The sequence below is a fragment of the Mastigoproctus giganteus genome, chromosome 7 (assembly GCF_048544385.1).
Source record: "Mastigoproctus giganteus isolate SK-2022 chromosome 7, ASM4854438v1, whole genome shotgun sequence".
NCBI lineage: Eukaryota > Metazoa > Arthropoda > Arachnida > Uropygi > Thelyphonidae > Mastigoproctus > Mastigoproctus giganteus.
Window position 1 is genome coordinate 97147546 of NC_143581.1, and position 16247 is coordinate 97163792.

General features: G+C 35.7%; 1 protein-coding gene across 1 annotated transcript in view; it reads left to right on the plus strand.

Annotated features, from left to right (window-relative positions):
* Window positions 1-16247, plus strand: part of LOC150083095 (uncharacterized) — a 104171-nt gene that overhangs the window by 78966 nt on the left and 8958 nt on the right. The window contains exons 4-8 of the mRNA XM_090377789.1: window positions 3290-3380; window positions 6604-6772; window positions 10350-10474; window positions 10604-10733; window positions 14430-14615. Coding sequence (XP_090233915.1) covers window positions 3290-3380; window positions 6604-6772; window positions 10350-10474; window positions 10604-10733; window positions 14430-14615 — 701 coding nt within the window. The remainder of the gene's footprint in view (window positions 1-3289; window positions 3381-6603; window positions 6773-10349; window positions 10475-10603; window positions 10734-14429; window positions 14616-16247) is intronic.

A 16247-nucleotide genomic window follows, 5' to 3' on the forward strand; every position in this document is an offset into this window, starting at 1 on the left:
GGTGATTAACTCACAAGAATTAAGTGAAATGAAGTGTGCTTTTGATACTGAATTGTACTGTATATATAATTTCCCCAAAGTCGGGATTGAAACTTCGTCGTAACAGAGCGGGATTGTGTAGTGATTTAGTACGGGACTAATTCACCTATGTTACAATTTTAAGTAACTAAAGTGTAGGAAGATATAGCTCAATATCCAACTATACCAGAGGCACCCAACTTCTTTTGGCTATGGTCGAAAAGAGATAAAAACATTCTCGCTTCTCGCGAGAGGAAGTGAGAATGTTTTTTCTCTTTTTTCTATAATTTCTTAGTTCAGCACTCACAGACATAACATTGTAATGTTTGATTATAAACTAAGAACCATTTAAATACCCAGGACAAAATTTCTACAAAATCTAGAAGTGATATTCAATTACATTGTTAGTTTCAAAAATCATATTAATGCAATTTAGCAAGAAGAAGACAGCTTGGATTATTAAAATAAATCTCTTGAAACATTATTAGAAAAATACGCTTGTTTAATAAACAGTAATTTTAGTAAAAAATCTCTGAAATGACTGCATTGCGAATAACTGAATTTAATTCATCCAATTTGAACCTTTACGAACAGAGCAACATTATTTGTAATCAAACAAATCCAACAGTTTTTCCAGATACCTCTGCTGTAAAATTAGATATTTCGTTAATTAATTATTAAGAAAGATGGCGTAGATTTTTCACTGATGAATTTGGAAAATTATTAGATCGTCGAATTCTTTTTAAAATAGTTAATGACGTATTGTCATCAACTTAACAATAATATACTATTGCAATTGGTTAACTTCAACTGTCCCCAAAGAGCAAATCGGATAACTCACCCATTCAAACTGCCACATCTTAAACATTTTTTGCGGTACCAATATTTTAACAGAGCTATCAGATTATCAGATTGCTTCGACTTCCTTATTATTTTTAATAATTTAAGTAGCAGTTATTAACGTCTTAAAAATTGAATTTTTAATTTTTTATATCTAAAAGTGGTTCTTGTGCATATAGTTTATTGAGCCAATGGGAGAAGGGAGATGCGGGTTACGTGTAATACGTAACAGAAGCTCGTAAGAGAAAGCTTCTGTTTAAGGGTGGTCACGCGCCATGTTTATCTAACCACGACCACGGGGTATCATTCTTGATTTCCATATGGAACGTATTTATTTAAATAAAACTAAATGGAACAAGGCATAATATTTTAAGATTCTATATAATATCTGTGTTAGATACACCATAAACAACTCATAAAAAAAAAAAACTACGATCGTAATGTGAAAGGCACCCACCGATGAAAAGCCAACTAGCTTTGAAACCAGGTGTGGCTTGGACGGTGATTCAACCAACTGTTACCTGCGACTGCTCTACACTTAATACCATTGGCTACGGTTCAAGGTTCTTGCTAGTAACCCAGCTCTCTTTAGAGTCCTGACGAGATTCAGCAGAACTTTGAAACGGTATTAAGTGTCGATTGATGTGATGACACTTCAATAAACATAAAGCGTGATATAATATGTTCATATAACATTCTTATTATATAACTCTAATAACATTGTTAAATACTGAGGAAGATACATAAAACATCGTAAAAAACCATACAGAAAAACCGAATATTGCTAAAAAATATATTTTCAAAAGTCAATTTTGTGACATGCTAGTTTTAAACTGAGAGGACCATTAAGACAGTGCTGCGTACATGGCCCCGGGCTGCAGACTGTGAAACGATGAACCGCAAGCTGTCTGCAGTTAACATTTTAGCTGACAGAATTAATTTGTATTTTACAGAATTATTTCCATATTCCCATGTATATCCACTCTCTCTGTCAGTCTTTATTTTAATATATAAAATAATCACAATATCTTGTATCTTAGGTTAAGTGTGTGCTAAATGCCAAAGTAACTAAGGCTGTGAGGTATCAGTATATTGTGTCGGTAATTGCTTGTATTCTGTGGTCGATTTTTATTGGACAAAAAAAAAACAAACTTTTTCTCTTTCTCATTTATCCCTTTTACGTCTGCTCTCTAGAGAAACCTTCCATCAAATGTATGTCCCAAAATTACACTTTACGGAAGTTCAAGTGTATTGTTTACAAGTATTTTGTCTTCTCAACGTTTAATCAAAACACTATAGCTTCTAATACCTTTTCTGTTTGAGGTTTTTTTCATTAAAAAAAAATAATAAAGTCAATTTAAAAGCCTGGTTACGACAAACAAATTGGTTAAAGTGAGAGTTCATTTATCCGGAAATATATCATGAGTAAGCTGTTATTTATCATACCACTGAACTTTTAAGAATTGGAGAAAAAAAGTTAGATTTGTTCTGATTTCATTATTCGGAGAATTCTGCTAGAATAATGTGATCATTTCCTCTTGCTTTCGGCGCCTGCATGTTTCAAAGCCGGTTTGCCTAGAGGGAAAACACCCCGGAATAAGTTGCTAAGAAAATCCCTTCACCTCCGTTTGAGACCGGATAACTCAACTGAAACCCGAATGAAAAAGCCGTCAAGAAAAAAAATCTCCAGTCTATGACGGAACTGTAATCCAGCTTTGGAAACGGTGCCAAATGATGAAGCCACTATGGTGACACGAAGACGTCTGTATGCAGGCGAAAGAATCCTGTGGTACTCTTGTTATGACTTTTTGTCTTAACGTGGTTTTATTGAAATAAAACAATTCTCCCTCTCTCTCTGTCTTTGACTCATATGTGCGTGGAGTCCGTGCACTCTGAATTAAATTGCAAGACAACGTCTCAGCTGAAGACGAGAAGTGAACGAAGCTTCTAGATGTAAATTAAAATGGGTAGAAATATGGATACAAATTTATTTTAAAAATTCTATTGTTGTTTTTATTAGCAATACGATTAACAACGCATTTAAAGGTATTTAAAATAGATTATAAAATTTAAATAGTTTCAAAAGCATTTAAAGGTTAAAAAAACTCATACTGTATTAGGGTTTCATAATACACTCGAGTGTATTATGTCCATAAATTGCGTCTGTTCTCTGTTCGAGTTTCCCGATTTACTGAAAATAAAACCCGAGTTTATGGGAGGAAAAAACTTTTATCCTCTTCCAAGATCGGCTAACTCAACCACAGAGTGAAAAAGGTCTATAAAAGTTCCTTGTATGGTTGACGGAATTCGAACCACGGCATTTAGAGGTAAGACAAATTCCGTAACTTTTTTCTATTATTCTTACTTAAAAGACCATGTGACCAAAGTCTGAGGCAAGAGATTTGTTCAAAATGGCGCATTTTTCTTCCAGGTAATTACAAGAAGTTTGTTGGTCTGAAAACGTATAACTCTCAACTGAAGACGTTAATCGCTGTAGGCGGATGGAACGAAGGCTCTAAAAGGTAAATTTGGTAAAATTGTTCCTAATTCACTATAGTGAACTAAACCAGGAAATGTAGTTCTCTAAGAGATGCTCGTTCAAAATTTTTGGTATATGCGCATCGAATACCCAATGGATCACCCATCCAGTGGTGACTGGCTATACAGTTAAATTCCTTGCTGTTTACATTGGTGCTCTCCATAGTCATATTCAGCGCTGTTCATTTAATAGCCCTAGCCCTCTTTGGATCATTTGAAATCCCCCCCGGGGGCTGCACAAAGAGGCTTCGTACATCATAAGCGCATTTAATGACAACTTCACAAACTGATAATTCAATTATTATTATAATACAGTGAATGAAATAAAATCTTCTTTATTGCATACTTATAGGGGAAGGGTCATTATAGGTATTCGTAATACCTATAATGACAACATACCAGGAATTTAATAAAAACTCCAACAATGAAAGATTAAGCTCTACTAGCGGATCGGAGTTTCCTTTGAGAAACTGAGCCCCTGGCTGCATGGGATTAAATGAACACACACACACGTTCACGTGCATGCATAGCCTTCCATGAAAGTCTGTATTAAAAAAAAAAAAAAAAAAAAAAAAAAAAGAGTTGTTTGCAAATCTGTAAAAATCAAGAAAATCCATAACTTCAAATTACATTAACAAATTGACGTCTTACATTAGTCACACAATCCCTAGCGTATCATTCCACGTTTTACAAATAAATAAATAAATGCAAATAATAAAATAAAATACAATAAAAACAGTTCAAATATTCATCAGGAGGCACTTAATCATTGGAGGATTTCTATGTTTAATTCCTTGAGGGCTCTTGGCAATAAATCTTATCAGTAGAAAATCTCAGAAAATCAGCATTAACAGGAAGTGGACCTAATCGTAGGAATAGGTCCACTTCCTGTTAATGAACGAACGAGAGAAGAGACGTTGTTGACTTTAGTGTTCGTCCAGAGACTCTTCATACGCTGGTGTCCTCATAGATTCGGAGAAGTTGTAATTCCAAATATCATCTGATGGCTGTGATCAATCGGATCTCACCAGCTGTTGGATCTCACTGTGAAGGTGTAGAACTTCACAGCAAAACTGCAGGTTTGCTGTGAACTGTAGGCAAGTTTCATTTATACACAGCCCATAGCAAAAGCCAATATTCGATTTAACGAACAGCAGTTTAATAGTAGTGGGAGATGAGCCTCAAATCTTAGCACCACATAGGATATGGGGGGGGATGTCAGTGACTGTGTGTGTATCTTTGGCCCCACAATGAAAGTCAGGTGCTGCTTCATTTTTCATCTTAACTTGAAGATTTAGATTTAAAATATTTGGGAGTGAAGTGTAGATTTTTTTTTACCTTACAGGCTAGGCGGATAGAAGAGAAAAGGTAATTATCAATAAAAGAAAAGAAAATTGGGGTTGAAATTTTTCAGTTATAAATTTTAAAGAACTCGACTTTTCAGAATGATTTGTAAACAAGAAAATCTTTTACAAAAAGGAGGAATTTCTGTTCTTCAAGATTCTAGTTTGTGGCGGAAGAGTACCGTGGATGGGGGTTCAGAAGTCGCAGAAAACCATTTGAATTTCTTTTAACTTTCAGGGAATACATACGTAGGAGAGTTGTGCTTGAAAGAAAAGTAAAAGGAATAAATGAAGAAGAAGAAAGTTTAATTTAGTGAGTTCGGAGTTAAAATGGCGAATGTCTGCTGAAATAGTCGCCGTCTACCGAAAAGGCAAGAAAGAAGGAGTAAATGACTTCTTTCACAAAAGGAGAACGAGCTAGGTTCGATTTCCATCTATGAAGGTAGAACAAAAACACTTGGGGTTTTTGATCCAATGCTTAATTAATCGATGTCATGAGGAGATCATTGTGATTCATAAAAAAAATTCTATTTTTTTAACAACAGTAAACTGACCAGCTCACCTTTAGAATACTTTCTCGCAGGATAATAAACTGACTCATCATGATCTGAGTTAGTTTTGGCCTATGAAAATAGTGCATTCCAATCCAACCATTATATTCCTGTGGTAAATCATTGTAGCTGTTTTATAGGGGGACAATACGTGGTTTACCATTATTAGAAGTTAAATGAAAGACGACGTTACACCACCTGTGAATTAGTTTTAAGATGTTTATTGAAGCGTTGTTATTTCATTCTTCTCTTGATATGGGTTGGCTACGACTAAGGTTCTTCTGAACCCGTTTTTCAGGCTTCTGGGGAGCGGATTAAACAGATATGGGCTGCTAACACCGGAACCAACTGCAGGCCTTGTCACTGAAATCCTCGAAAATTAGGTGGTGGAGCCTGCCAAAGTACTTAAATAATCTACTGAGTGCCTGCCCTGCCTCCTCGTGGCAAAGTGTGGGCAACGGTGGGTCCCATTAGGGGCCCAACGGCTAAATGGTCAGCCCATAACGCTACACAACAGACCACTCCCCACACACTTTTTAAATCTCTGGCCTCCACAGAATTCTGTGTCACTCACAAAGAATACGACGCGGAGATGGTGGAAACCCCCGGTGCCGCTTTTCTGGTCAGTTAGAGGTTAGTGAAAATTTTGTGGTCAGTGCTAGCAGCGTCCCATTTGATTCAGCACAACCTTGAAACATAGCCAAGTTATATCAAGTATAGATTAATGTGGTAATATTTCAGTAAACATCTTAAAACAAATTTGCATTTGATGTAACAGTGTCTTTCAGTTCAAACGAAATCCAAGTAGGTACTTGGATCTTATTAGAAGTTTGTGACTAGCTTCGTTGTCTTGCTACTCGCGAAGTGAGTTTTCTGTTGCTGCCCTTTAACTCTCTTGTTTTTCCTTTTATACGAAGTCAGTTTTACTTCACAGATGTGAAATAAATATTTAAGACTGAAGGTTGAATATCGTTGACTGAATATACTTTTTCCTATGTTTCTCGCAGATATAACTTTTATGGTCATTTCTTCAAAATGCGTTCTGGCGAGTTCATTCTTCCTTTATTAGTTATATATATACATTGTACTGCTGTTGCTGAACTATAGTATTAAATTCCTTTTCTATTTTTCCTTAAGAGAGAGCTATGACGGACTTTAAACCGTGTTCAATCAAGAAAACCAGTAGCATTATGGGGATGTTTAAATTAAAATTTTTAAAAATGGTGAATATCGTTTGAACTTTTAGCCGCTATTGGTATTGATTGATCATCGTTCATTTTATAGTAATTCAAAGTTTTGATGTTTACCCACAGGTTCTCCAAATTAGTGGAGTCCTACACCAATCGACAGAGGTTCGTCCGTAGCGCAGTAAGGTTCTTACGAGAACATGGATTTGACGGTTTAGATCTCGACTGGGAGTACCCCGGATTCCGAGATGGAGGCACAACTGAAGATAAAATAGGATATGCGCAGCTTGTGAGGGTATGAATTTTAGCTCGTCTCCTAACTTGAGATTATTTGACTGTAAAATTTATATCATTTAAGAGCATCAGATTCATTTTTACTTTTGTATATTACTTTTGCCTTTATATATTGCAAATTATGTATTATTCCCAACAATGGCCATCCCTTTTCCTTCAGATAAAACGAATTATCCTTAACCAACTGAAAGTAAAAATTTTTGTTACTATTTTAAGATTTTCCTTGAACATTGTGTAAGTTGTAACCTACAACTCTACTGTTCCCTGATTCAATGAGTAGAGTTGTGATCAACAACTGAAGGAAGTCTGAAGCCCTAACTGATTTAACACCGTTCTGTGCTAGACAAGAAAAAAATGTAGCATTTAGCGGACATATTTAGCATACGATGACCCAAGGCATTTCGATCTGTTACAAAGTACACTTCACATACACTAAAAATAACTAATTTTTTAATGGAACTGTTTCCTCAAATAACACAACACAACTTTGAAGTGGACCGTATATAATATGTTCTGCAAATTGCGAGTGTTTTGCGGTCAATTTGCTGTTTAGTGGGAAAAAAATCATATCATGATACCCTCGCCTGAGAGACCAACTAACTCAGCCACGTTGTGAAAATGATCCAAAATGCCTTGCGTCATTGGCTCGACTTTAGGACTTTTTCTCCCGGTGTGGGAGGAAGGTGATTATACGAACTGTGCTACCCACCAAGGTGGTTTTTTTCAGACTGAGTTGAGTTGAGTGCATATATCAATATTAGGTAATATTGTGGGGGGGAAAGAAGTTCTTAATTTATATACATATGTCTTTACTCTTCTTTAAATTTTATTTTGAATATGTATAATAATAATTATGCTTTATTAAATATTTCTTATTTGTTCTGTTCCCTTATAACTATATAGACCTCTATTTCCTACACCCCCACGTACACATCTGACTTTGCTTTACGGGAGAATTCCAGATCCAAGGGAACTTCTCAATTATGTATAATTCCCTTCGGAAAGGCTGAGTGTTCAGGAATAACAAACTCACAAATTAATAAACAACAAAGTTTATTTACATATATATATACAACATAATATACAATTGAATAAAAAAACATGTAATATGCATACGAAGTTAAATCAAGGATACCTTGCATAAATTATTCTTATTCCTGTTTCCCTTCACTAGCTAATCTAAGTTGACCATTATATGAAAACACTTGATTCATTCTTCTTGCCCTAACTAACTCCCAAGACTTATACACCTTCACCATACCTATTTCACTTACTTCTGGATACAATTGTGTTCCTTATATTAACAATCAATATGCTACTTTCATCATTACACTCTGTGTTCTCACCATTCTATTACAATACACTGAAAACCAATCTTAACTTTCCTAAAGTCTCTATTTGTTATTAGTCTTTCAGATGAACCAACAATTCTTCATCAATACAAACACTATATTCAATTATCTATCCTTAAAACATTCAAAGATTCTCGTATAATTCAATTATCTATCCTTAAAACATAATGAAAACTTCTCGTATAGACCTTACTACCCTTCTAACACATTATAATCATTTGAACAACAATTTAATCTATTACTCATCCTTTGTTTCTCTTGCATTTTACAATAACCTTTTTTAATTAATTAAACTCTGTTAGTATATATATAATTTACTTCGGAGATAATTTATCTATCAATTTACTTCTAGTGCTACCCCTTTTTTTTTTAATTAATCACTATACTGTTTCACTAACAGTCCTTGTTAACTTACAGTACTTACTATTATCTTTTTTCTTTCCTTTCCGGGGAGGTTTCAACCTTCCATTTTTGGCTCTCTGAGGATCTCCTTCATCTGCTTCACATGAATCTGCTACAGATAATTTTCAGGAACTCTTGGCTGCATGGGACTGGCGTTCTTTCTCCACCTTATTCGGGCTACCATCCATTCGCTGCTTCCTTCCTTCTCATCGAGCTACTAATTCCGCATTTTCGCTCCTTCTCTCGAGCTACCAATTCTGCGGATTTCTCTCCACCTTATTAAACCTATCACAAGGAAAAACTCATAGGGCATCTCACACTAACTCTTTCTCCACTCCATTTTATTAAAACTTATCACAAGGAAAAACTCATAGGGTGCTACCCTCGTTTTTCCGCTCCACCTATTAAGAACTCTTTCAAGAAGAAAACTTCCCAGGGCACTACCCTTCTCTTTTTCCACCACGACCAAACACTCAACTGTTAACTGACACATATTTCCTACCACAACAGAACCCTCAACTGTCCATGTTACTAACTCATTTTTATTTATATCGACGAAAATCTCGACTGCTGTGTCCGCTGACTATTTCATTTTCCCTAGCACCAACAAAAAACTCAACTTAGAATCCCACTAACCCATTTTCATAAACACCCACATGAATCTCAACTTTGGGTTCTGTCTCCTACTCACATTTTCTAACACGACAAAAACCGAACTGTCCGTCCTAACTCATTTTCCCAAACGCCGACGAGAATCTAAACTTTGTCTCCCCCTAACTCACTTCCATAAACACCCACATGAATCTCAACTTTTGGGTTCTGACTCCCTCTCTCCCTGTTCACTCGCTTTTTTTCATCTCAATTACGTACCGCCCCTTTGTGTCAGGTTCGTCCTTGTTCTGAGTCTTAACCAATCTTTCTCATTTTATCAACTTCCACTCTCTTCTTATTTGCCCGTTTTATTTTCTCAAGCTGATTCCTTATTGCTCGATCTAACTTCTTATTTTAAGAAATTTGTAAAATTTCTCAGGCTGTCAGTACCTTTGAAGTCAGCCGCTTATAGTTATACGTTAGCAGACTAATTTCCCAAGATCTACCAAATCTGCGATCGCCAACAGCCAGACGCCAATCTTAAATCTAATTCCCAGCATTTGTTCCGTATTTACTACCTGTCTCTTCTCCAGGTGTCACCGATTAAAGAAATGTACCGACAGCACATGGTCCACCGCGCCATTGTTTTCCAGAGTTAACACCTTCTACTAATAGCAGTTGCTACTCGTTTCTGTTGTTTGGCTTGTCTGTGTGAGCTGGGAGTCGAAGTGCACCTAGGCTGCTAATAGCTTTTCACTCACCGCTCCCCCTGTATAGACGTTGTCCAATTCAATCCCTTGCGAGTGATCTTAGTAATATTCTTGACTTGTAGGGTTTCGCTCCCCCATATTGCTATATTATAAGTTTTACTTTAAATTAATCTCACTTTTCTATAAAATAATATATTTGTAAGATTTTACATCTTACAATATTATGTTACAAATGATTGAATTAAGTACTTACTTAATATTAATAATTAAGAATGAAAGTATTTGTTGGCAACTTTAAGCATTAAAAATGGAGCCATATATAAATGCTATGCCTGGAATTCCTAATGAGTGGGAGTGATGTTTTGTTTTAAAATAAACACAAGATAGAAACATTAAGATTAAAATAAGATAATTGAACTCGAGTTTTTTTGAAGTGGTAATAAGTTCAATAATTTTTGCCGAATGGTACATTGTAGGAATCGTTCATTTTTTTTTTTTTTTTTTTTTTTTTTTGTAATTTAAGGAATTGAGAGAAGCTTTTGATGTGGAACGTGTGCCAACGGGGAAGGGTAAGCTCCTACTTTCTATAGCTGTTCCTGCAGGCCAGGAATACATTGATAAAGGATTTGACATTCCAGCTATAGCCAAGTAAGTTACTCAAACATTGAATACGCCATCTTTGTCTCGTATATTTCTGCTATTTATGTTATGTATCATAACATTGATTATCACTACTACCATATTGTAATCTTTTTTTTTTTGTTTGTTTATTTACAGACATGTGGATTTTATGAACGCCCTTACATACGATTATCATACCGCTTACGAATCAGAAACTCATCACCATGCACCACTCTCTAAGAGACCGGAGTTTAGTGAACTGGACGAACGAAATAAGTTTAATGTTGTAAGTATACTTATATAGCAGAATATTCAGATAAGATGTAAAGAACGCTTCGTTAATTTTATGATATTCTAGGCCGGTCCTAGAATTTAGGAAACCTGGGTTCCAGAATTAATGTAGGGGAAAAGAACAGCAACCACTTTCCCTACCTCAAACTGTTTCAATACCTACATTAAAAAAGGTTAAGTTGTATGTGTGTGTACGCGCGCGCACCAACGCAACTAAAGCTACTTTAGATGGCCTTAGTTGCTTTGGCGCCTTAGTTTTTTGAGAGTGAGACGAGTTAGTGTTTTAGATTTTCAGTGTTAAGCAAAGAGATCATTTATCCCTTGTGGGGAGTGAACCATCGGATGTTGATCCTTGTTCTAATTGGTTTACTCCGTGAACGACGTAAATAACAAACGAGGTGTAGAGCTCGTGGACTGGGATTGGGCAGGCCTTCTCCAGTTGGCCGTTTCGGCACAGTTTTCTCGAAGCGAACTCTTCACGGAGTTGGTAGGCGTGGGAGATCGGGATGGGCATTAACAGCCAGCGTGTGTGAGAGCTGCCCCTGTTGGTTGCAGGGGTGTGAGCGTTGTGCGGCGGCGTCTTCTGTTTCAGTCGATTGTTCGACGCCTCATGTCTGTCTCAATTTCCATTCTGCCAATTTTTTGCTTTTTTCTGCTGTCTATTGGACAGCCGTCTTTCTTTTTGAGATTTGGAGTTATTTTTATTTATTATGATGATGGTATTATTCGATTAAAAACGATAGTTATTTACGCCGGCTAGTGCAAAACTATAGTTGCTTCTAAAGAGACTAAGTCCAGGCTCTGTCACTGTTAGGGCTCACAATTAATAACGTATTCCAATTAATAACGTAGTAATAACAGTTTTAATAACGGGATTCCAAAATTTTTCTTCATTTACTATGGGCGAATAAAGTGCGTCTATCACTTCTAAGTGCATATGTCCTTGTTTGGTCCATGGACCAAACAAGCTGCTCTTCAGCATCAATTATTTTACCAAATTTGGTCATAACTGATGTACCATCAGTTGCTACGCAAATTACGTCTTAAGAAAGACAGAGACCATATTCATTTATTATTTACTATTATTTTTTTGCCTACAAGTTATAGGCAATTCTCTGTTGGCATAGTACCGTACATACCTACTAGTCCAATATTTCACAAAGTTCCCCCAACAGAATGAACATTTATATTTAGATGTCGTCTATTGCGTACTCGTCAAAAGTCAGACTAAATCTTTTACATTCTGATTTAAGTTGAGCAGTTTCATTTAATACCGTTTTTCGAATATAACTGCTGTAATCCAGTGCCATTTTTTAAATAGTTGCTGGCGATTTGGGTAAATCACTAAAACCTGTCGCGATCAATCCTTTATGATTTCTGATACTGCACTAAATTCTTTAGCAATAGCTTGTGCTTCTACGGTACTCACCTCTGTATGGTGAGTGCCAGAGGTGAGTACCGTAGAAGCATAAGCTATTGCTGAAGAAATAACGGTACTATAAGTCTGCACTAAAATAACACAAGTCCTTTTCTGATATCAAAGGAAGTAGAGAAAGGATGGAACGGTAAGTCATCATAAGCTGTCATACGATCTATCTATCGCTCTTGAATTAATCAGTCAACAAAATCGTTTCAATAATATCATAACATAAAATATTTTTAGGCTGAGATATTCATTCTGTGACAAACATAAAACATCTGTCCGAAATAAAAAAAGTAAATGATCTCGTATTATGCAACAGAGAGAGAGAGAGAGAGAGAGAGAGAGAGAGAGAGAGAGAGAGAATCAGGAAATAACACCCGCCATGAGATGCTACAGGGTTCATAATGGAAAAAGAACTGAATTTTCTACTTTTTACATTTAGATTTTGTTTCTCGAATATAATAAAATTTTCCTTTTTCTTTTTTGTATGGTTTCTTTTTTTTTTTTCTGGGAGGGGATATAGTTGGTATTAATTCAAACTCTGAATGATTTCTAAACGTAAAACAGCTGTTTCGTTGTGTGAAGAATACGAGGTCTAATAATAACATTTAACTGCAAGTTTAACATTCTGACAGCAAAATTTGACCTTCTTAGATTCTACCCACAGGCAAGCCGATACTATGTAACCATTATACTTTCATGGGCGTTGATAAATTCTCATTTGACAACGGCAAGTGACGTTGTTAAAGCCTATCTGGACTTCATGAATATTTATTTCAGTGATGTGTCATGAGGCGTCAGCTTATCGTGTCTGTAAATAGTGTGGATTACGAAGTTTGCATGGACGTGGGAGGAAAATCCTACACCTTTGCAGCCTTGTGGGGAAAAAAGCCTCTAGAATAAGAATCGAACCTGAAACCTCTTTCGAAACAATGAAGTCCATAGTACTGTAACGAAGGATCGCTTGACCAGTAATGAACGAACTTTTTTAAACTCTTGCAGTATTTTTCAGTATTATCTCCATCCTGCTTATATCCATGCATGTCGCAAATTGAACAATTTTTAACAATTTTAACTCCAAAATTTGACAAAAAACAACTTTATTTTTTTATTATTTTTTAAAGTAAAATGCAATGGCATGTTTGTGTTTCGACAACTTTTCTTTTTGGAAACATTTTAACTACCTGAATGGTATGAGCTTAATTATCTTCACGAGGTTGACTGAAAAATGTTTTCCATTCAGACTACATGCATTTCAGTTGTATAATTTCCCGGAAAACAGCGTTTTACTTAACTGGTAATTTTTCGGTCTTTTGTTTAGCATAGGGAAAGAAGAAAACGATTGCCACACAGTCGTCCTTTCGCACTGTGTGGCAAAAGTCTTGGTTCGAATCTGGAATCGAAGTGGAAAATTTTACGAAACTGAACGATCGTTAGGATAATAAGTCGAGAAGGTAGTAAACAGCATCTCTCTATACATTAAAAAAGAAAGTTTTCCTCCTAGTATATTATTAATTTTAAGTTATATTTGACTCTGAACGAACTGCTTCGCTAGCAGAGCACTTACAAAGTACATTTGTGTGATTTTGATGCATTTCATTCCATCCATGACTGAAAATAAATATATATTCATTAATTGAAATACATATTAAAATAATGTGTGTTTTTAACAATATCTCACTTAAAATTATGTCATATTTTAAAATACATTTCGTTTAGGTACATATTAAACCTCAAAATGGTTACTTTCGAATTAAAATATAATCACGTGACGTTCTGTCTATGCACATACTTTCATAGACTAATTTTAAAGAAGTGGAAAACAAGTCGTGCGCGTCGGAAAATATAACGTAGAAAATTTTCTACAGAATTTCAAAAAAATTTAAAGAATTTAACATTTCAATGATGCTAGCCGGGACCATATATCACAAAGATGTCATGCGTGCCAGTCTGCTTCTCGGTTATATTGGAAGGACTCCAGAACTCGACGTACGGTTCCGCATTATGCAAACAAACGACTACATATCAGGCGCATCAATCCTAAGAGTAAGGAATTGTGCCAATGTGGTGATGTTTCTTGCCACCACTAATTGTTTCTTTGGTTGCACCTTATTGTTTGCATACAGGGCCTCCTGGTGACTCTGTTGAGTCCACCTCAGGATCTAGTATTTTGAGGCCTTATGAATGGCATTTGGGCGTCCTTTATTCCAAAAACCGAATCTTGGCTTGCGTGTTTGTTTACAATAAAAAGCATTTCTCTTATTTCAGGAATGGACCATAGATTATTACATCCAATTGGGAGCTCCTAAAGAAAAACTAGTTGTGGGTATCCCAACCTATGGGCGATCTTATACTTTACTTGATCCTAAAAGGAATGGACTGGAAGCGCCAGCGGATGGACCAGGCGAGGAGGGACCAGCAACCAGAGAGAAGGGCTATCTAGCTTTCTACGAAGTAAGTATTGGTTCATTTCCTAATATAGTAATAGAATCGCTTCAAAATCACTTTTTTAAAAAAAATTGATCAGACAAAAAGGCTTATGGGGAAAGAAATGTTCATTGGCCAGACCCTGCGGACTTTTCATTGAAATTATTTTATAAGCCATACGGGATTTTTATTATTTGTCCTTCTCCTTGTATTATTAACCAAAACAAAAGAGAATCCCTCTCCCTCTTTACACAAATGCTGTGGTTGTGTTGATCGCAGTAGAAACCATGGAGGTCTGATGTGATGGGACTGTGGGTCCTATAATTGTTTATTTAATAATATTAGTAAATATGTTATTGTAAAATCCTGAAACCGGTAAATCCTGGAATTTCTAGGATTGACCGGTTTTCAGGGTTTCGTATTAATATAGTATTGTTTATTTTATGTTTCATGTGCTATAAAGGAATAAACTATTAATTTTCAAATTGGTGTTTAAAATTGTCAAATTGGTGCTGCAGATATGTGGCGTTAATGCTATTGTAATACTTATCAATTAAACATTATAAGCACGTTGTTTTACTTAGGACATGATCCTGTTTATTTTTGGATCCGTTTATGCTGGTGTATTTATAACTTGGATAGAAGGCATTTTTCAGACGGAAGAGATATCAGGCATTAAGACCTGATATTCTTTCGACCTGTGCTGACTAGCAATTTGGTGTGCTAGCGGTAGCCGCCGGTTCGTCTATATATAATTTTTTATTAATGTTAAATATAATAAAAATAAAGAAAAATAACTGCCCTTATCTGAAGTAGGCACATGAGAAAGAGAACATGTGAATATTTTATTTATTTACTTTTATTGTTATTTTGGTTGGTGCAGAAAAGCCTTGGCTTCCTGGTACTACTATGGCTGATACTCGTACGTCTCTAAACACATCAATGAGTCAATGTGGAAAAGAAAAGATTTTCTTCGTGTTGGGTGTGTTGAAGAACAGGGTGCGTGCCTCGAAACCCACAACACTGGAACTTCGCACGTTTAATGGTGTATACTTCTTATCCATTTATAGATAACACAATTGCTCATGAAACGGGACGGGAGCAAAGGTGTATACTGAAAGTTTTTTCTTAAATGCTATTTCAATATCTGTTATACAAATTGTTTAACAAGTAAAGGGAAAATATATATAATTGTAGAGGAACGTAGTATATTATAATACACTACTTTATTTTAGTTGCCTTCTAGCGTTTTAATTTGAAATGAATTGTGTATGATGCCGAAAGACATCTGGGTAATTTGAAACTACGTGGGGCCTTATAATTACAGAAACTAAATTACCAAAATATTAGATCTAAAATGTTCACCTTAGTCGCAGCAGAAATGATTTTTAAAAGCTGTAGAAGCGATTGTGATCTACGTATATGTTATCCTAGATGTTTAGACATTTTATAAAAATGTCTGTATTTTTAAACGTAAAAATGTTTCTATGTTTTTAAAAGTAATGTTTGGAATTTACCAAATGGCGTCAAAGGGAACGCGTGTTATGTCGGATACTGAGTTATCTAGTACCGGATATATTCGATAAAATGCAGCATATGCCACATGTGGTATTACCACGAAAGCCCAACTGGAGAGAAAGATGTGGGTTTTTGCGTGTG